Genomic DNA, 20,595 nt, shown 5'->3' with positions numbered 1-20,595 from the left:
GAGCTGCTCAGCAGGGAGGTTCTGGCTGAGCGCTGCTGGGTGCAAAGCAGGGCAGCTATGGCTCATTCCCTGAGCGTCTCCCGGTCTTTCCCACCGCATGTCATAACTGTGCCTTTTGCCCTGCAGCCTGTCAGTGAGCAGGGGGAGTATGTGGCTCTGGGCACGCGGTACAAACACGCTGTTTCTCTGTGCTGAGCGGCTGTTGCAGAGGGGTTTACGGTTGCAAGGGGCTGAATGTTATTAGACATTCAGGTGGCACCGTGCGTGCGGTGCTGCAGTGCTGAGCTTTGTGTGAGCTGGAGTTAATTTGGCTTAAGCCCTGACCTCAAATAGTGGGTTTGTAGTGGAAAATCTCCTGTGGAAGGAACTGAATCTGTCCAGTTGGGAATTGCTGCCCTGGCTTCCTTTTGCTCAGTAGTGTAGAATGACACATCCCATTTTCCCCAAGCATTTGGCTTCTTTTGGCTGTTTGGCAGCAGGATGCCTACCAGTGTCTGTCTGCAGTGCCTGACTGCTCTTCCTCGTACCTACTTCTGAACGTCATCTTGCTAGGAGTGACATGGGGGACTAGCTTGTGTCCTGTTGGGTCAGTTGGCACAATCATAGAATCATAGAATGGCTTGGGTTGGAAGGGAGCTCAAGGATCATGAATCTCCAACCCCCCTGCTGCAGGCAGAGCCACCAACCTCCATATCTCTAATACTACACCAGGCTGCCCAGGGCCCCATCCAACTTGGCCTTGAACACCTCCAGGGACGGGGCATCCATAACCTCTGTGGGCAGCCTGTGCCAGCACATCACCACTCTTGGTAAATAGGATGTGCTGAGTAGGGCAATAGGGCAGTTGAAGTAAGTATTGGTTCTTTGCAGCTCTGCAGGCTGTGAGTGCTGCTGGTATAAAAATGAGTGAGTTTGCAGTGATGAATGGTAGTATTCATTGAGCTCTTGGTGCTCATCTCATGTGAAGGCATGCGAGGAACTACATGCCCTAGCAGCAGTCCTTCTCAAATCTGGGACCTTGATGCTCTGGTCACAGTACAACACCTGTTCCATAGATTTAATCTGAGCTAGTTTGAAACCATTTTTAAACCAGTAAGACTGTTTAAATATTCACTATTATTATTTGTGCTCTCTTGAAAACATCCTTAATTTTTGCTGTTCTGCTCTAGTGGGTGCAGCTGATCTTCAGGCACAATTTGTTTTCTGCTTCTGCTTTTCACTTTCACTAAGACAGCTTTTGTAGCCACAAGGATTCAAATCTACTTTCTGTAATTGTTGAATGTCACTAAGCCTGCTTGAAAAGAACACAGTGATTCTTTATATTAAGGATTTTATATAGATATCATGTAAATGTAATAAATGTGGATTTTTTGGTATCAGCTTCTGCTTCTGTTCTGGATTGTCCTTTGTAAGTAGCTGCATATCTGCCCTGCTGAGGGATCCCTGAACTGTTTGTTTGGGTCCCTGTGGTGGTTAGAAGGCAGGTTTGTTTTCCCTGTTTGGGTTTCCTTTTGCAGTCCATAAGGGCAGTACTTGCTTCAGACACGTGTCTTTTAAGCCTTCCTAACATCAGGTGAAGCAGTGTTTTTTCTTGGTTTTTCTCAGAAGCCCAAGTGCTTTGTCAGATGTGGTTGGACACGGCTCAGTGGGCACGGTGGTGATGGGCTGACAGTTGGACTAAACGATCTGTGTGGTCTTTTCCAACCTTAACGATTCTGTGATTCGATGGACTTCCCATCTGAGCTGCCAAGCCCACGTGCTTTGTACTTGTTCTGTTGAGTTATCTGGGGACCAGAAAAAAAGTTTTATGTTAGGGACCTTGCACTACTTTGTGAGAGAATGTTAGCTGCCCGAGCTGGTGTACAGGAAAGTGGCTCAGGGCATTTTAATGACTCTGTCATAGATAGAATGCAAAGAATTAGCAGGCAGTAAAACATCAGCGGAGAAGTAAAGATAGAATACTCCTGATGCCAGGTTCAGTTCTAGGTCCTTTCTAGCTCAGAGCCAGAAAAGGCTGTCTGGAAGAGATGAGAGAACTTCCAGTCTGGGTGCTCGGCCACAACAGTTTCTGTTTTCTTAGAACTATGCGCTGACATCACTTTGAGAAGCCCAACTGTTCGTGTCGCAGCCTGAGTGGTTCTGCTGCTGTCTGTGAAGAGAACGGAGACCCCCATTAGCACACTGAGGGGCTTTGCCTGCTGCTTGGTGTCTTGTTAATGCCGTTTCATCAGCTCCATCTGCTATGTCAGGATTTGCTTGTACTGCTTACATCAGTGTCAGGTAAAGATACCAGATCTGTCTTGAAACTCCTCAGGTACTGGACCAGTATTTGGGCCGCAGCACAGCTGGCAGCCATATTGTGTGCTGTGCAGCCATAACTGCTGTAGGACCTGGGCATTAGGAGCAGCTTCATGCTGGTGTTGCCATTCACAAATGATATGACCAGCATTCTCACACAGTGGGTTTGGGCAGAATAAGACAGCCTGTTTCTCTGTCCTCAGTTTGGTAGTGGAAGAGTATTTCTGGCTTCTAATTGTTCTGTTAATGGAGAACTGAGGATTGGCTAGGGCAAGCTAGAAGATGGCAGGCATGAGTGTAGGCTTGTTTGATGAAGCATGGCTGTGTAAGACCAGCATACTTGGTAAGCTCTCACAAAGCTGGTTTGTTCTTCTCTGGGATTTCTTGTTTCTTTTAGACTTCTCTTAACAACATGGCTAGAAGGCTGTTACTCATACATAAAATGAGTTTGCTCTGTGGGATTTCTGCCTTGGTAACTTACTGCAGCTCTCATGGAAGAAAGAAGGAAGTAGAGAGGTCTTTACTGGGCTGAAGTAGATGATGCCTGATTCAGTTTGTCTTGCCACTTCTTGGACTTTGTGGAGTGGGCACAAAGCTGGTCAGGGAGTGTAACCCCACAGAACATACATGGGGCTACTTTTAAAAGAACACCTTTAGTCTGCGATGGTTTGAGCTCATGCTGGCATCATTCTGGGCTTGGAGATTTGTTTGGGGTTCTGCAGTGGCAAGTGTAAAGCTGGGAGTTTGTCTAATCTAAGACAAAGCCTTTGAAAGGCATCCGTGCTGGGGTGATAGCTCAGGTTTTTGTTTGGTTCTTGTTTTATGTAACAGCTGTGCAATAATGGCATAGCACTTAATTGATCTTTAGGGGAAGATGGTTTGGACTTGGAATAATGAGGTGGCTCTGTTGTTTCAGCAGCACTTTGGTCAGTTCACGAAGCACCCTTACTTAAAACAGTTACGGACACTTTTTTGTTGAGACCTAATGCCCTCCCATAGATGTGAAGGGATGTGGGCTCAGTTCTTGTATTCAGTTTGGCTGCTTGGTGGGCATAGGCTGTCATTGGTAAGCTGCAGTGGCATCACCGAGGCTGAGGACTTCATGGCAATTCTTTACCATTACATTATTACAGTGTAATCCACTTAAGTAACCACTGAAATGTGTGTAGACACTTTGAGGTTCATTTTTACAGTAATGTTTACTCCTGGCCAGAAGAATGTTAGTGTTGGCACTTATTTCGGTGTTTGTCCTTATTCCTACTGTTAAAATCAGCAGGGTGAGCCACACTGAAGTCAGATTTGTTTTGTCATAAGCTGGTTGTAAAATATATTTTAAAAAAATTACTGTCTAGATGAAGCTTCTGTACTTCACAAATGTAAAATGTCTGCAAATTAAACTCAGGACAGCTGGCATGAGCTACTCCTGGCTTTTCTAGACGTAGCGTGGCACCTCACTGTTTTCCTGGTAGCTGATTTATTGGTTACAGCTCTTTGTCAAGGCACGGGCTCCTGGCACACTAGGTGCTGTCAGCCCTTCCTATGGAAAGGTAAGGCATGGCAATTACCAATTTGGTAATTACGACTCTTAACTTTCAGTTCACAACATGAAGCTAAGTTGGTTTAATCAACTGCCTCTTGTTCAACGCAACCTTTCCTAGACGTGTTCCATTTCTAAGTGCCCTTCTTCAAGACTGCAGATGCCTTTTCACAAGTAGATAATTACCAGGGATATTTGGGTTTGGGTTGTTGTGCTCACTGTTTCTTTCTTACCTTTATCTGTACTGCCTGCTGTCACTGCAGGTACACTGTAAGTACAGGGGCCTTACAAATGCCGTTGTTCTGATAGCTGCTCACTTTTGATAAACCAACTCAACACAGGTTTTTCCCTTCAGACATTGTTGCAGGGAGTTGTTATGGAAGGCTCAAACCATTGAATGAAGAGAGAATGGGACTTTCCATCGGGATGTGGTGGCAGTAGCAGAAGGATGTGGTGAGGAAAGACTGCACTCAGGCCAGGCTGTTAACAGCATCTGGGTGAGCGGGTCAGCAGGATGGCAGCACACCCACCTGCTGACTGACAGCGTACCACATGTGTACACATGAAAGGTGACACCTGGGCTGACAAAGGTTGTTTTCTCTTGCTTCTCTACTTCCCTTTCCTTGTGCTCATGTCTTCTTGCTCTTATTTTCCCCTTATGTCTGTAACTTCTTCCATTTATTCTCATCTAAGCTTTTTTTCTTCCTCTACCTTGGTTGCTCTGCCATATTACTTAACCATTGTTTTCTTGTGCTTTTTTTCTGCTTCTCTGCTTGCTTGTGCTTTTCCTTGTCTTTCCTCTGTGAAATTGTTCTCTCTGCTCTTGTACTTTCTCTCCATCTCCCCTTTCTTACTGACTTCTAAAGCAGTTAAAGAACTTGTTCAGGAAGTCTTTCTGGAATTTGTGCCATGTCAGTTACTAATGATGTAAATACTTTAAAAATGGTAACAAACAATTCACAAAGAAGGTTTTCTACAGACTTGGTAAAAGTGCAATTGCAAGCCAAATCTGGCTTTTTACCAACTGGAACTCTGGAGTGCCAGAATTCAGAGGAGATGAGAAAGTAATGTTATTGATGCAGACACTGTGATGCTGTATTTGCTGCAAAGTATCCAGGAGCATGTCTAGATAGCAGGAACTTGAAAATGTGTACTACCAGGAAAGTTGTTTCCTTCTGTGTGTTGCTTTCCCTTGGAGTCTGCAAGTTTACCTGGAGGTACTCCTAGCAGTACCAGGAAAAAAAGACGAGAAATTGATGATAAATGCTAGTTTACAGGGTGGAAGACAAACTGTTTATAAAGCTGGTTGACAGCAGGGTTAAGAGCATTCAGTAGTGAAAAGGAAGCTTTAGGGGTAGACTCCAGTGACTTTTGGCGCTGCAAACACAAAAACAAAGCTCATGGCTGATAGATTTGTTTTTATTATTATAGAACAGATGAACTAAAATAAGCCAACAATATAATTTTATGCCAACAGCCATCTTTCTAGCACAGGCAGTGACGGACTCAATGTGCCCTTCTCCTCCCTCCCCGGGCCTCCATTCATTGGGAAACGCGTGGTGGTGGCTCTTGCACATTGGTTTTAGACCAGTGATGTTACTCTTTTCCCAGGCACATCTTTATAAATAAAAAGAGGAGGCGGAGGGAGCAGGGGAGAGAGCATATATGTTGTAGGAGCAATAAGCAGAAAGGCTCGTGGATCCTCTTGCACGTTCACATGTTGTGACCAAGTAGATGTAACAACTGGAGAATCATGCCCACTCTCAACACGTAGCAAGCCCCTAGTTGCTGCTCTAGTCAAGCCAGGAGTTTCTTCCCATTCCAAGCTAGCAAAGGGCAAGATGCACTCAACTGGGAAGCTTTTGGCAGGGGTCAGGGGCAGTCTATGTAAAACCAAACCAGAAAACCACCCCGCCCCCCAAAAAACCCAAATAAATCTGCATTTTAAGCCACTTCAAAGTAAAAGTCACTTCTCATAATATAATAGGTATTTTTAAAATGGCAAGACCACCATCCTCGGAAGATGTAGGGCTTGCACTCAAGACCAAAGAAAGAAAAACCAAAACAACCAAACCAAAACAAAGAAATAAGAGTGGCCCCACTCTCAGGCTTGGCTCTTCTCTAAAAACAGCACTCACCATCCACCTGAATAGGTAAAAGGAAGAGTGGACAGAAAATAAAATAAAAATTGGTGCAACTTCTCGCCAGGTGGCGCATTAAACCAAAGCTCCATACAGTCCCATATGACTACACGTCCTGTGGTGGCAGCATAATTTTTTTTCAGCTTTCATAGCTGTATATGCCTGTATGTATATCTGAACGTATACATACACATACACACATAATATATAATATTGTTTTTAATGTTAGTTTTGATCCTGGAGGAGGCTCATCTCTCTTTCACGTGGTTCTGTGCTCCTGCGCTGTTGCTGCTCCCGTTGCCGCTCCCATTACTGCTGCTCCCGCTGCTGCTGCACAGGACCTCCGTGAGGTCGTCCATGACGGTGGTCTCTTTAAGGTCCACCAGGTTGAACTCCCTGATGAATAGGATAAAATGTGTGTAGAGCGTGTTTAAGTGTCCGTGCAGCTCCAGTGCCAAAGTCTCCTTAAAGTGTGAGGAGTAGATATGGGCCAGCACGTGGAACAGGTACTTGCAGATCTTCTTCACTAAGGACTCAAACGAGTTTGGAAATTCTTTGCCTGAAAGGAAGACAGAAACACCGTAGCAGTTCCAGCCGGTCACCTCCAGTCCCACAGCACCATTTATTCTGGCAAAACTGGGTAAGCACAGATAGCTCACCTTAAGTACGGTTTGAAGCATTTCATTTAAAGCTAAGGCTATGATTCTGTGTTCTATGACTTTAAACTGTAAAGTTAAAAATTGGGAAGAAAATGTAATGTCTTTAAAACACAACATTTTTTGTTACTTTAAGAAATGATGAGAGATTATTCGGGGTTCTTGAATAATTTGTTCAGGAGTGGCATATATTTTGGCTGGAAACACATAGCACATCTGGTAGTCACAGATCATGAAATGGATGCTAAGGTACATGGCAGACCTCCCTTATTTCATGATTGAAATGCTGTCAGATAGAAAAGGGAAGGCTACCAGATGCCTTCTATCAGGTGCAGTCTGAATTAGGATTGCTGGAGCAGTACTGTGCCCTCACTGTAGAAGACACTTCTTGGACAACTACTGCTTGTGATGCTGACAGTGAAACTGGGGCAAGAAGGAAAATAGAAAGCAGCCATTCTGTGCATGATGGGTGGTAAGAAGTGTTACTGGTCTACAGTGCATCTTGGCCACACTGACAGATCACTTAGATGAAAGGCTCTCGTTGCCCTTTTGAATTAGCATATTAAAACCCACCAGAATAACAGTCCTATCTGCTGCTACCTTAGTAGGCACTGCCTTCTTTCTAAGTAAATGCCATTACAAAAATATTGTAATATCCTAGCTCCCCAGATACCTAGTAAAGAGATTTAAGAAGCCAGCTACTTTTTTTCCTGATTAAGCCTATCTACAGTAACTTCTGCTCCACAGGTATCAGCCTTTTTTCCCTTAATTGAAGGGAATGCTGTCTTGTAAGATACAAATTTGAGTGAAAATTACTTTTCTGCTGTTTTTCAGGCCTGAAAAATCCTGTTCTTATTTAATCTTTGGAAGGGAATGGAGACTAAACAATCTGAGGAAAAAAAGCCCCGTTAGGCAGGGAAGAGGAGCGATGCTGCTGGCAATGCAATTTATTTCCCACTTAATGCATCAGGGTTCTGAAAGAAATGCTAATAACAAGGTTAAATTTTACTGGCAACACGCTGTGTTTAATACCCACATGGCGACTGTTCTCTGAACACAGGCTGCTTCCTGGAACAAAAAGCTGTACCAGTGGTAAAACATTAGCCAAGGAGTGGGAGATCTTCATCCCAATTTGTATGCCAGAAGTGTAATTCTTTGACACTGCAGGAACGAACCCAAATTAAAATAACCCCTTAAAAATATACTGTGAAAGCTGCCTGGTATTAACATTCAAGCTGCATGTCAACTTTCACCTTGCTTTTTTGCACCTCCAAAGAGCCGTATGAAGCAGCTACCCAAAGGCTAGCATACCGTATTTTGTTGGAAAGACGTCCTCGTCTGTCACAAGTTTCTGCACTGAGCTCATGACGAAGTCGACGTACTGTGGAGCAGTGCATTTGATCTTCTTCCCCCGCTCGTCATACCAGTAGTACTGTCTGTGGAGAGAGCCCACAGCGTCACGTTACGCCCTGCATCCTCAGCTGAACTCCTAAGAGGTGAGTTTCTAAATAATACAAAACCACTGCAGCATTTCTGAATAAAATCGTAGCTGCCACGGAGGAGGTGGACTTCAGGATATCTTCCTACATCAAAAGCCCTAAATTTCTGTTAGTCAGGTTTGCCTCTCCCCATCAATTTAGTCCAGAGCACAGGAAAGTAACAATGAGCCCCAAAAGCCTGCTGACAAGTTTCCAAGTTGAGTTGCCCTGGTGAGTTGAGTATACTGGTGAGGCAGTATAACTGTCCGTGATAGACTGAGGGTCTGCAGCCCACAAAGCTGCACAGGAAGGTGCCTTATAACTATTCCACTGTTGCTGCCTTTAATAAATTAAAAAAAAAAAAAGTAAACAGGAGATCTGATGTATGACAACGCAAAGAAATTAAACTTGTAGTGTAATATTATTAAGCTGACAGAAGGTGGCTCCAGAACACCAGGCTGAAAAAAGCTTTGAGGTACTTGGAAGTGTTCTTAACAAGTCCTGCTGCAAAACAGCATCTGGGGAATCTTGTCACAACCCTTTTGGACATTCTTAAGCATGTGCCTTAGAATCCAACTCCTTTGTTTCCAAAATCCAGTAACATTTGGATTTAACATTTGATTGTACCAGCAGAGCATCATTCTGTAGGCTCTTAAAAGGAATGGCATCATAAGCATATTGTGAGGCTCTGAAAAGCAACCTGAGCTCAATCTCTTAGCCATCATCATCTGTTCAGTTTTGATAGCTGATCAAGAAACATTCTCTTAGTAATTACTACACATATCTGAGAAAGGAATCTGGACGCTAAGAAAGCACTGAAGTTTTGTTCCCTCTATTTTTGTTTCTTTAAATCATGGTTAATTAAAGCACTTCCGTGACCAGAAGCAGCTATTGGCTGCATCAGATACGCACAGTAAGAAATGTTTTACAGATAAAGCGTGGGCCAAAACCTTTGTTTCTTGTCAGTGTCACATTTGAGTTATCTGAGTTCCCGTACGTGAACTGTTACTCTGAACAGTCTGAGCTCCAGGTCAGGACTACTTAATTATGAGACTGATAAGAAAGATATTTGTATTGCTCCTCTCAGTTCCTTTGCAACATTTTTCTTTCTTCACTGTGATGTTTAACCACCTCTGGATATATATATATTTTTTTTTCCTCCCTTGAGAGATACAGATTAAATGTTTTTTTCTCTGCCTAACAGGGCTGATCAACAATGAGCTGCAAGGACTCGTAGGTGCCACTTGGAAAGGGGAGTTTTATGCATACTGACCATCAAAATTGTTCTGAAGCCATTAAAGAAAAATGTTACACAGCAACTGAGAAGCTCTTATTTACAGCGTGTTGTCACTGCCCAGAAAGATTGATCCGGGACCTGAGGCTGGTGGTGTGAAGGCAGTAGCAATATGTGATGACTGTAGACCCTCACTCTATGCTAGGCCATATGAAGACTGGAGGAAAGAGAGCAGAGGTAAGCTCAAACTTAAAGGGGAGAGACAACTGAAAACTAGTTCAGCTCATTTTTAGCATGTGGTGCTTGGTCTCTCTGTTATTGCCTGCAAAATGGCATAAATGGGAGAAAGAGGATGAAAACATCAGGCATAAAAAGCTATGTCAGGCACTGAAATAGGCATGGGCTCTACTCATCACTGCTTATTTCATTTATAAAGACTTAATTATGCAATGTAGTGAGCAAATCTAAGCTGGGTCTGTTTCTTTAGTCGAGTCCAGCTTTAAGCTGGAGAAGCACAATCCCAAGCACCTCTCTGAGTGATATTTGGTCTTAAAAGACCCAAGAGACTCTTGGCTTGTTGCCAAGAGCAGACAGGACTGTCTGCACCTCGCTTTTCTCAGGCTGGAGAAACCAACCTGAATAACTGGAGTTTAGGTAAAGGTAACAGTTTGGCAACTGTGTAGGTTCACTGAGAGGAAAATGCAAGTTGAACAAATCTGCTACAACATCCCACCATGTAACCTTTTTGTCTTGGCTAGTAATAAAAGAAAGGAATTGAGACCAAAAGCAAGGATTGGCCTGTTGATTAAAATTGTCCTTCTCATGTTTGAAGTGCTGTGAAGAGAACTTGGACATATCTTGAAGAAAGGGAGGTGTCCCTGGCATTCCATGACTGCCCCGTAAGCAGCTCCCACTCATGCTGAGTTCTCTCCAGGCTGGGGCCACCAAAGGGCTCAAGAAAGCAAACTGCACTGCACTGCTGGCACTGTGACAGCACAGTGCCATGGTAGGGAACAAATGAAAAGCACAAAGGAAGTGAAGACAGACATTTAAAGGCACTTCTCAAAAAGTGCTCACATTGTACAGATTTTGATTTTGTTACATTTGTAAAATTTAGGTGACATTAAGCTTTCATAGAGGGAGAGACGGTGGAGCTGGCAGCTCTGTTGTGAGTGGCAGGAAGAAATGAAGAAAGGATTTAAGAGAAAGGAAAGCCTATTACAAAAATAATGAAGTATAACAGGAGCAAAGTTCAACCCTTACCCATTTGTTTAGGTTCATCTCCTTTTTATTTTGTCAACTCATCCTCTAACCCTAGGATTGAGTATCTGTAGGAAGCCTGAATACAAAGCAGTTCCCCAGCACCCTGTTCTGTCACGTTTGACACCTCCACCCTTTAATACACACTTTGCTTAGGTAACACCGGAACAGGCCCAAACCAAGCCTGAGGGAAAGGGGGTAGGGAAAGCACCCTGGAGGAACAAGAGGCAGAACTTTGTACTGAATTACTGAAGCCAGCCCTGAACAAAGTGGCAAACTGAGCCCTTACTTGCAGAACCTGGAGTTCTGTGACAACCCAGCATGGGTAGGCACTGCCTATTTCCAAACTGCCTCAACAAACGGATCACAGTTACAGATGGTCAAATCCAGGTCTATCAGGTTAATCAGCAGCTGGCTCTAATGCTTCACTGATGTGCTTTATATACTGCAGAATAGCCAGAGACACAACACACATCTGTTAACCTTCATTAGGGCAAGGTTTTTGTTTTTAATAAAAAGTAGGGGGAAAATCTGGCTTTGTCATAGTCCTGACTGGAGATGGACAAATATGCATCAATGTGGCACTTCTGCACAATCCATGAGAACAGCGAGGAAAGGCAGAACGTAAGGGCTGTGCAGAATTGTCACTGGAGATATTTGGAGAACAGTTATAAACAGGCCCCTCAAGGCTGACCTGCATGGAGGCATGGAGCTGGATGAACCCACGCTCCATAAAAGAACAAAATATGAAGCCTGCAGTTTGCAAACGTGCCTCAGTCATCTGCCTCCAAGTACAGGAAAATAATTGGATACCATTTTGCTAAACACAAACCGTTTCAAGTTTTCACCCAAGTGTAGACATGCTTCCTGTTATTCCCTAATAGCGTAATTTTCCATTTTCCCAAACAAAGGATAGGAACAGGAACATTGTGCTATCAGTCCTCACCACTAACAATGCAGCTGAAGCCACACAGAGGCACTTCCTTTCTTTATTCTGCAACATGATCTGCTTACAGGCTCACTACAGCAGAACAGAGCAGCACCGCCACCTCCTCTGAACCACGGCTTCCTATCTATCAGTTTTAGATTAACAGTTAAGACGATTTCTTTGAGCAGCCAGTACTACGTTAATAATTCAAACATGAGAAAGTTTGGGATTGAGAATCAACAAAACACTCTTATACAGATCACCACCTCTCGGTGAGAGACACGTTGTCCACTATTGATAAAATCTGGCCCAGTAGAGATTTTTTACTTTCTGTTCCAGCCTGCTTCCCAAGCCTCTAATATGGCTTTTCATTCTCTACTGACGGTTATCTTTTCAACTTTTGCACACAAAAATATCCTCCATGCACTTTGTGTTCTTCAGAGCACTGTCAAAGAAAGGGCCTGATACTAATTTTAAGTGTACAAGATAACAGGATAGCCTAGTGCATAAAGCAAGGGTTCCTGTTTAGCACTGCCTAATTCTCATTAGGGATACAATACAGAGCCCTGCTTTTTTCCACACATTCTCTAGGATGTTTGTTTGATGTACTCACTAACTGCTCAGTACTAACTCACTCAGTCTTGGGTTTTAAAATCCATCTCAACTATATAATCCCAGGAAATGCAAGAGGAGGAAAGAACAAGACTATGAACACGCTTTGGAGAGAAAACAACACCCAAATAACAGGCTTATTCATAATGAAGTGGATCTCATATTCCATTATGTTGGACCGTGCTAATCAAGAGCAGGAGTTCATGGTAAATGTTTCTTATGCTCACCATATACAGTACAGCTACAAAGCCTTCTTTCTAAGCAACAGCTAGTCAACACTTACCAAGTGTACCAAGTCCTGCAGAGGGAAAGTGCCAATCCAAAACATTTTCTGTACTCTTTGCAAAGCTGCCACTTGTGCCCTCTGCTCCCAGGGGCTCCGGCAGAGAACCAGTGGCTCACGTCAGGCCAGAGGTTAACCATCAGCAGCCTGGTGCTCTGCCAACATTCCAGCTATCAAGAAGCACTCCCGGACATTTTTCAACTCATTCATCCTTCCCTGCCTTCTATGGCAGTGTTACCAGTAAGGAAATTTTCTCTTTTTTCTTCTCCTCCTCCCCGCAGGCTGTACACACAGTAATTTGCCTCTCTGATCCTACCTTATAAAACCAGCTCCAAACAGTCAAAGATCCAGTCCTCCTAGTCCTTCACAACACCACCCTTCACTGAGAAGAGGTAAAAGGATGCCCAGCTGCTGTGTCCTTACTGAGCAAAGAGATCTGCTTGCCCCGTGCCACCTAATTCCAGTCTCCTTCCCCAAGCTCCTCCCGAGGCTCTGTGGAAACCCTGTAGTAGTAAATACTGACTTACGTATTGCACACTGCCATGGTCTGACACGACTCTCCTGTGCAGAATTCTGAGATTGTACTATATTGTAAGTTGATGTGATGAAAGAAAGTTGTTGCTGAAAAATAAACACAAAGGAAAGGAGTTCAGAAATAAAATACTTTCAAACACCGGTTGTCCTCCCAACAATTATTTAAATAGATCAAGTTAAGTGACCTCAGCGTCTTAAGCTTGCATACATACTTAAACATGATTTAGTTAAATGAGTCTAATGATGAATTGCAAAACAAAGAGGTACAGAGAATGAAAGCTCTTGTTTTGATTTAAGATGAAAGCACTACGATGCATCAGCTCTTATTACTCACAAAGTAGCGAGACTGGAAAGTGTCTCTGTCATCAGCCTCACCTTTCCAGTAGAATGCTCTGTTACAAGCTGAAGGCAAGCAATTTTCTACATTCTTTTGAAGTCAGACTTAAAATGCACAGTGGCTACAAAACAACATTAACAGTTCTAATGACGTATCTCCCTTGAGAAAATCAGCATGAAAACAAGCACACTGCTACTTTTAACAAATCTCCTGAGATACTAACATTTTAAAACTGTGGGACCCCCTCACTTTTTCTTAACGAGCCACTCTAATTTTTCTAATACAGATCCAAGTAATTTCTTGCTACTGCCACATCCTGTTGGAAATGAAAACATTGGGTCACAGCCACAGATTAGAATGGCACACAAAACAGCAGCACAAGAAAATGCATCAGAACTGAGATGCGTTGATACAGCACTCAACTGCAGTCGTTGGTCACATCTTTTGAGTCCTAGCCTGACTGCAGTTTCAATTCACAGTAATTCCAACAAAGCTTGGATGGAACGGAGAGAAGTCGTCTAACCAAAAGACTCCTAAACGTCTGGTTGTTAACTCAGCTTTCATAAGAACCTTACTAAATTACAATTTTTACAGTGCTTCTGGAAGGCCAACAGTGTGAAACACACTGAGCTGCACGTTTAGCAGAGAAGTCAGAAGGGGAAGCGATGGGCCTCAAAAGAGTGTTAGAAACTTTCATGCCCTTGGTGCCACAGTAAGGCAGAGGAAGAAACGCATCCACCTCCCCAGTGCTGAGCACAGTTGGTTTGTATAAGACAGCTTAATTACTATTCAGGGTATAATGACATGCATTATGCAGTGAGCATAAATAGTCACTGCATGCTTTTCTAAGTGCTGAAAACAGTAAAGAAAAAAAAAAGAGTGAATGAATGCCTACTTGGGTGTGGACAGCAATCTCGAGGGCTGTGTGATCAGAATACTCACTGTTGCTGGCGAGCCACTCGTTGAGGTCTATTTCTCGTGGTAACATCACCAGCTCCTTAAATTCAAAGTCGGTAATTCTGGATTTTGTGTATTCTGGCTCTAGGTAAAGTTTCTTCTCTTCCGGCGCTGGCTTTTTACCATTTGGCTTTCCCTTGGATTTCCTGCAAGACATGAAAAAGAAGATGGGTTACCTTCACTGCTGGTGAACAGCTGAAGAAACCTGAAAGAAGTCTGTTTATCCAAAGTCCTGCGTTTGTGTTTATACCGTTTCTCCTGCTTCCTCTCCCCTCAGCCTAACTTTCTAAATAAAGCTAAAAGCAGTTTTTGAGAAAGCGCATTGAATTCAGTCACTTTTTTCAAGTTACTGGGAAAATTCCGTACGGTGTGAAAAACTTCAGACTGAACAGTTGCAACTCCATTGCCTTTCTGTCAGTTCAGACTGCAAGTTATTTGGGAGAGTAACAGCTGGTCTGTACCTGTGAACAGCTGGGACAGCAAAACAGTGCTGCGCCCAAAGGAGATGTGCTGATGCGAGCGTGCTGCCGACCTGCTGCATCACACTAATGCCACCTGCAGTAAAAGCAGGCTGTTGCACGAAGATGGCTCCCACTTGGGAACATGCTCCTTCCATACAATGTTGTGGCACTGCTTATTCAAAGCTACAGCATTACTCGGTACTCCATCCCATTCTCAGGTTCCACGCATCCTTTGGAAGTGAGCAATGGTGATTCCAGGAGCAGTGACAAATACAAAAGTACCTGGAAATCCTTTAAAATCCACTGCAAACAGCTACTAGCAGAGCTGTATCATGAAAGAAGCCTCATGAGGATCTACAAAAGCAGACTAACAGCATCCCATAGCGTACATTGATTTCCATGGAGTACAGTGACTTTTGATCTCCTGTTTCTCAAGTGTTTGCTGAAATTGTCAGAGTTTTCCTCCCACTCTGTTTTTAACACCCTCAAACCAGGCTGAACACAACCAGAATTCCTGGGATGGGGGTTCAGGACGGACATTTGAGCAAAGTCAGTGGGCCAACACTTTGGTTTTTTTAGGCTCTATGTAGTCAAACAGCTGCATATCCACGTGTTTCTACAATTAAAAATTCCACCTAACTGGAAACAGAAGCTCTTTTTAACAGTGGGGGACAAGTTGCAGTAGGGCAATGCTTGGTATGCACTATATCACACACATGAAAGAGATGCTGGGATTTTTCAGTGCCAGGTCTTCTTGGTTAAAGAGTAGGTTTTTAAGGACATGCAAAGCCACGACAAGTCCACCTTTGCAGATGAGTGCATTAAGTTTGCTTTTGAAACATGCCTGGATCCCATCGCAAGGAAACTGTCTTGATTCTGGCTCTTAGCACACTCAAAAAAAGAAATCTTCCAAACACGTCTCCAAAATACACTCTTGATTCTTGCTTTATGACCGAGTTGCACATCTTCCCTGGAATGGTGTTTCACACGTCAGTGCTTTTCCCGAAGAACATACGGTTATTTGGATTTCTCTCCCTATGGGCTCTAAACCTGTCTTCAGAGCGACTCATGGTCCCCACCTTCAACACTGCACTAAGTGGGCAGAGGCACGCCATAACTTTCTACAACTCAGTCACCAGGACTGTCGCTATTCACCACCTAGAACTTTCATTAAGCCTTGTTGCATTTCTCCTTACCTACCAGAGTGCCTTCAAGATGAGAAAGGAATGCCATCATCAAGGAAAGCTTACAACAGCAGCACGATACACGCACTCTCACAATGGATTTTCATGTCATGGATGGGTAGGAACAACCACAGGAGACCTCCAGTATAGAAAAGATGGTTGCCCTGTATTCCTACATGTTCGTGAATAATGTCAGTTAGAGAAGACACACCTGTGACACAAACATCTTTTTAAGGACTACACATCCAGTAGGAGAATAAACTAAAAGCAGTACTTCAGACGACCAGTTAAGCGTGTAGCTGCTTTTCTTTCACATTTTCTGTCATCTCCTTTTTCCACAGCAGCACATACCAATCAAAATGAAGCCTACAAGATACATATCCCTTAGGTTGATTTAATGAAGCAATCTGGACTAATTCACACAGCTGCAGCCCAAAGGGACGTCCTAGGACACTTGAAGTCAGACATTTCAAAGCAGAATGCTTTTAACACAGAGGAGTTACTTAAACTGGCAGATGCTGGTTCTCAGCTATGCATTCTTGTCTTCAAACCCTTATATTTGCAAGATTGCTTTTGAACCTCATCACACAGAAGTGACCTGGAGATAAGAAAGAAGCATCCATGAAAGAATTGCAGAAGGGCCTTGGAGGTATTTAAAGAAGGTATGGAAGATGTACTTCACTTGTGCCTGGGTGCAAGGCTTCAGGTTTTCAAAGAACTTGAAATCATACCCAAGGAAAACACAACAACAAGAAAGAACAGATTATTGTTTGCTAATCTGTGACCTGACTTTATATGACACAACACGTTTGTCCTGTTCCTTTTGCAGGACTACCTTATTAAGTCTTGAAACTACCTTACCCTGACAGTAAGCAGCATAAATCCACTTGATGCTATGCATTTGGCCCTGAGCTAATAAAAAACACTCGAGGGCACGAATTTGCCTAATTCCAAACATAAGCTGCCTTGCTTCTACACTGCTGAAACCAAGCCTGGTGTGCTCCAAGTAGCACCTTCATACCAGTTGGACCTCTGGAGAGACATTATTAATGTTTATCCAGAATGCACACCTTGAGTTTTTTTCAACTGGTTGGTTGGGGAAAGGAGCAGGATTCAGATGTTCATGGATAAGTTGATTTTGTAAAGAAATGAGAGTTACAATTGCGTAACACTCAGGCAGAATATCCTTTCAGTTTAAAAGAGTGGTTTGGGAAACCGCATTAACCACTTGGGAGAAGAGAAGCAGTGTGGATAGAACAGTCTGTGTGCCTTTGCTTTACTCCAGGACACTTAAACCAAGAGCCCTGCGTCAGGGCTGTGCCACGTCAGCAAAGAGGAAGAGGAGGGAAGAGAGAGACAGAGAAGTCACAGTCTGCCATGGAGCCAAGATGCAGAGGGAAACCACGGGAGGAAGCTGGATGCAGCAGACTGAGGCAGCCTTGCAGTGAAGAGAAGAGCATTGCGTTTACCTCATTCTCGCTTTGGCATCTTCTTGCCATTTCAAGGAAAGAAACAAAAATGCAATGCTAGGTATTTCCCACAAGTTTGCTAACACAAACAATTATGAGCAGTCCTTGTACCAGAAAAAAGGCCCCAAACACAGCCAAGCTCATTTCCACACAAACGTCGCTTCTTTGCTGGATTAGTATGTGCAGCCACTTTGCATCTTTCAACAGATGGTAAGTCTTTCCACAACTGCCTCAGTCTGGAACTGGATCATTTCAAACAGAAGCTTCCTGGAGGAACCCATGCCCTGCCCCTTTCCAAAGCTCTGCCTCACTTTAAGAAGGAACCCGTCTCACAGGTACCATCACAAAACCTGCAGCAACTGATACAAAAGGGTTTTAATTCACGCTGCTGAAACCTGAATGTCAAAGCACCATCTGCAGCACCAACTTCTTTTTAACTTCCAGCAGCTGCTGAGCATTAGAGCAAGACCATAGGATTTGTTTCTACGATCAGATTTTCATGACTTGCGTGCAGTTTGGTTGGGATAATACATGGTGCAAACGCTGTAACTACAAACAAAAATATACCCCAGTTCTAAGAATGCCAAGTTTCGAAGTGGACTGCACATCTTTCCTCAGGCAGGGCTGCGGTTGTATCAGGCTTTCTAGCATTAATTGAATCATGCTCAGTCTGGGTTGCAAAACCATTGGTTTAGCTTAGAAGCTATCAATAATAGTCAATACTAAAGCACTTTCTTTGCAGATGTAGAAAGCTGGAGCATACAACAGTATAGAGAACAGTTGACGACGTGATCAAGAGCCAACAAGTGACAGCAGTGTTAAACCAAAGCTCAGATGTTTATTAAAAAGCACAAAGTTAACAACTTAGCTTCTTTCTGCTCTCCTTTCCTGCAAGTGCAGCACTGTTTCAATGGCTTATAAGAAACCACCATCTACCTGAAACCAACTCCAAAGGCACATAGAGAAGCAACTGTTACTCTTTGTTGCGTGCTGCAAAGTGTTTAAAATCAAAAGGCCTTCTTCAACTTTTTGTTTTAAAGCATACAAATACAAAAAATGATGCGTTGCTATTTCTGAGCTGTCCCAAACACCCTTATAAGGGAACGCTACAGCAGCAAACATAAAGCAGCACATTCAGAAACAGTTCATTCATCCTGCTTTCAATGAAAGGAAATGTGTCAAAAACAGTAGAGTTGCATTGTTCTACTCAGGAAACACCCAAATCCATCACCTGTAGTCTATTTACTGGAAAATGGAACTCAATGTCATAAGACCACAAGAAGGGCAGTATCCTAAAAAAGAACCAAAAAAAACAAAAAAAAACCCTCATCCTAAAGCCAGCAAAAGCCCTGATCTGTGTTTAGCCCTGTCTTTGTGAGCAATAAGAATTCTGCTGAGCATGTCTCAGCACTTGTATGCCAGATCAATGTACCCCCAGTGCAGCTCTGCACTATGGGGAGGTCTGTCAAGGTCAGATCAAAACTTTACCATGGGTTCTTGTCTATTAATTACGGAAAGAACATCTTCATGGAAGCCAAGGAAAGGTAGCACTCAGCAGTTTTTACTGACAGGTAAACCAGAGTGCTAATTCATTCTTCACATAAGTCTCAGGATAGGTTTGGCTTTGTTTGGTTTTAGGCACTCCTATATGATGCCATGGGCCAAGTTACATCCAGGAAGAAGATCCAGAGAAGGAAAAGAGATGGTAAAAGAGAGGTCATGCACATGAAGCATCATAACAGAAGGTTAAGCAAACCAGCTCCAGCCTGAGTCCGTTCATTACTGCCTGGGCTTCCATACCCAGCCTTGTGTTCACCTGAGAGAACACAGCAGCTGGAAACCTGCCTGGATCTCACTGGAGCAAGAGACGTGTAAGAAAACCCTAGTGAGTAACAGAGCTGCTGGGCCACCATCATCTTCCTGGGCTAACTGCCTTGTTAAGATTCAAGTACAAATGCCAGTTTAAAAAAAAGTTTATTAATGATGCAAATACCAAAGATGTGCTTCAATTTTAACCGATATGATTTGTTTGATTGAAGCATGTGGGAAGCAGTCTGATTTAGCTGAACACAGATCAGGGACACCACATGGACCAGTGTGGAAACGCTCCCCAGCCTGACTGAGCTCACATCACTTAGGAATCGTACCAGGCATCCAACATTTTGCTCATATGAGCCCTATTTAATACAAGTTTGACCTCAGAAGAGATAACGGTGGTTAACTGAACTGACCGTGCATTATAAAATCATCTCTACCTATTCAGGACTCTGCTACAACCACCGTCTTGCTGCACCCTTTTTACATGGCATATTGAAGGCTGGGAGGCGTTTTTGTTTGCTTGTTTCCAGAAGAAAGCACCACACATAGGAGTAGCTTTGGAAGGATAAGCTTAAAACAACAACAACAACAAAACCCCACTGCAGTGAGGAGCCAGAGCTGCAGACCAAACCCCAGCCACTTTGGACCCTCTGGATCTTGCACCAATGTCAGGTTCCAGTCAGGTCTCAGATATGCTGATTTCCATTAGAAGAATCAAGAGAACAGGTCCAGCAAGCTTTACATAGCAAATGTCTCCCTGCTTGCAAACTTAAAGATGCACAAACCACCTCAAGTCTGCAAGGATCATACAGTCAAAGATAATTGCACAATGAAGAGACTTATTTAGTGGCTAATGTTTTTTACATAATCGATGCAATTTATTACTCCAGGTAGACTGGTATGAACCTAGGAATCCCAACTGAATTTGCTTCCCAGTGCTTCCCAGCTGTGACAGTGTAGTTGTGACAGAGTCAGTGCTGGCAAGAACAGAGTGAGAGCCCAAGGTCCATAGGAATGCATAAAAGTGTGGCACAAAAGGAGAACGCTGTTTTGAGGAAGATAAAAAACAAAATAAGATGTTATAAAATCACAGAATGGCTTTGGTTGCAAGAGACCTTAGAAATCATCTACTTCCAACTCTAGGAGCAGGGTTAATGGGGCCACAGGGATTACTCTCAAGTGCCCAGTTTGTGCTTACAATCTGCATTTTCACAAGCCATAAAGCATGAGGGTTGAAATGCTGCAATACCAGCTGCAGCATCTTTGTGGAAAGCAGACTTCTGAGAACTTACAATCTCCAACAGCAACACCACGTTACACTTCACCCAGGGGTACCTCTATACTTACCAAGTTAGCAGAAACTACCTTTGCCTTTGATTTTCATCCTGTACTTCTTTTCTTTTCTTTT

At 43.4% G+C, this 20,595-nt stretch overlaps 1 protein-coding gene across 4 annotated transcripts in view; it reads right to left on the bottom strand.

Moving 5' to 3' along the window:
• Nucleotides 1–5,238: 5,238 nt before the first annotated feature.
• Nucleotides 5,239–20,595, bottom strand: part of MOB2 (MOB kinase activator 2) — a 110,537-nt gene continuing 95,180 nt past the window's right edge. For all 4 annotated transcript variants that reach the window (XM_048948893.1, XM_048948892.1, XM_048948890.1 and 1 more), the window contains exons 2-5: nucleotides 14,241–14,401; nucleotides 12,955–13,048; nucleotides 7,944–8,068; nucleotides 5,239–6,535 (exon numbers count right to left, since the gene is read on the bottom strand). In XM_048948893.1, the coding sequence (XP_048804850.1) occupies nucleotides 6,225–6,535; nucleotides 7,944–8,068; nucleotides 12,955–13,048; nucleotides 14,241–14,401 (691 nt within the window). In that variant the 3' untranslated portion in view covers nucleotides 5,239–6,224. The remainder of the gene's footprint in view (nucleotides 6,536–7,943; nucleotides 8,069–12,954; nucleotides 13,049–14,240; nucleotides 14,402–20,595) is intronic.

This window comes from Lagopus muta, chromosome 6, assembly GCF_023343835.1.
Source record: "Lagopus muta isolate bLagMut1 chromosome 6, bLagMut1 primary, whole genome shotgun sequence".
NCBI classification, from domain to species: domain Eukaryota; kingdom Metazoa; phylum Chordata; class Aves; order Galliformes; family Phasianidae; genus Lagopus; species Lagopus muta.
This window is presented reverse-complemented; position numbering and strand designations above follow the sequence as displayed.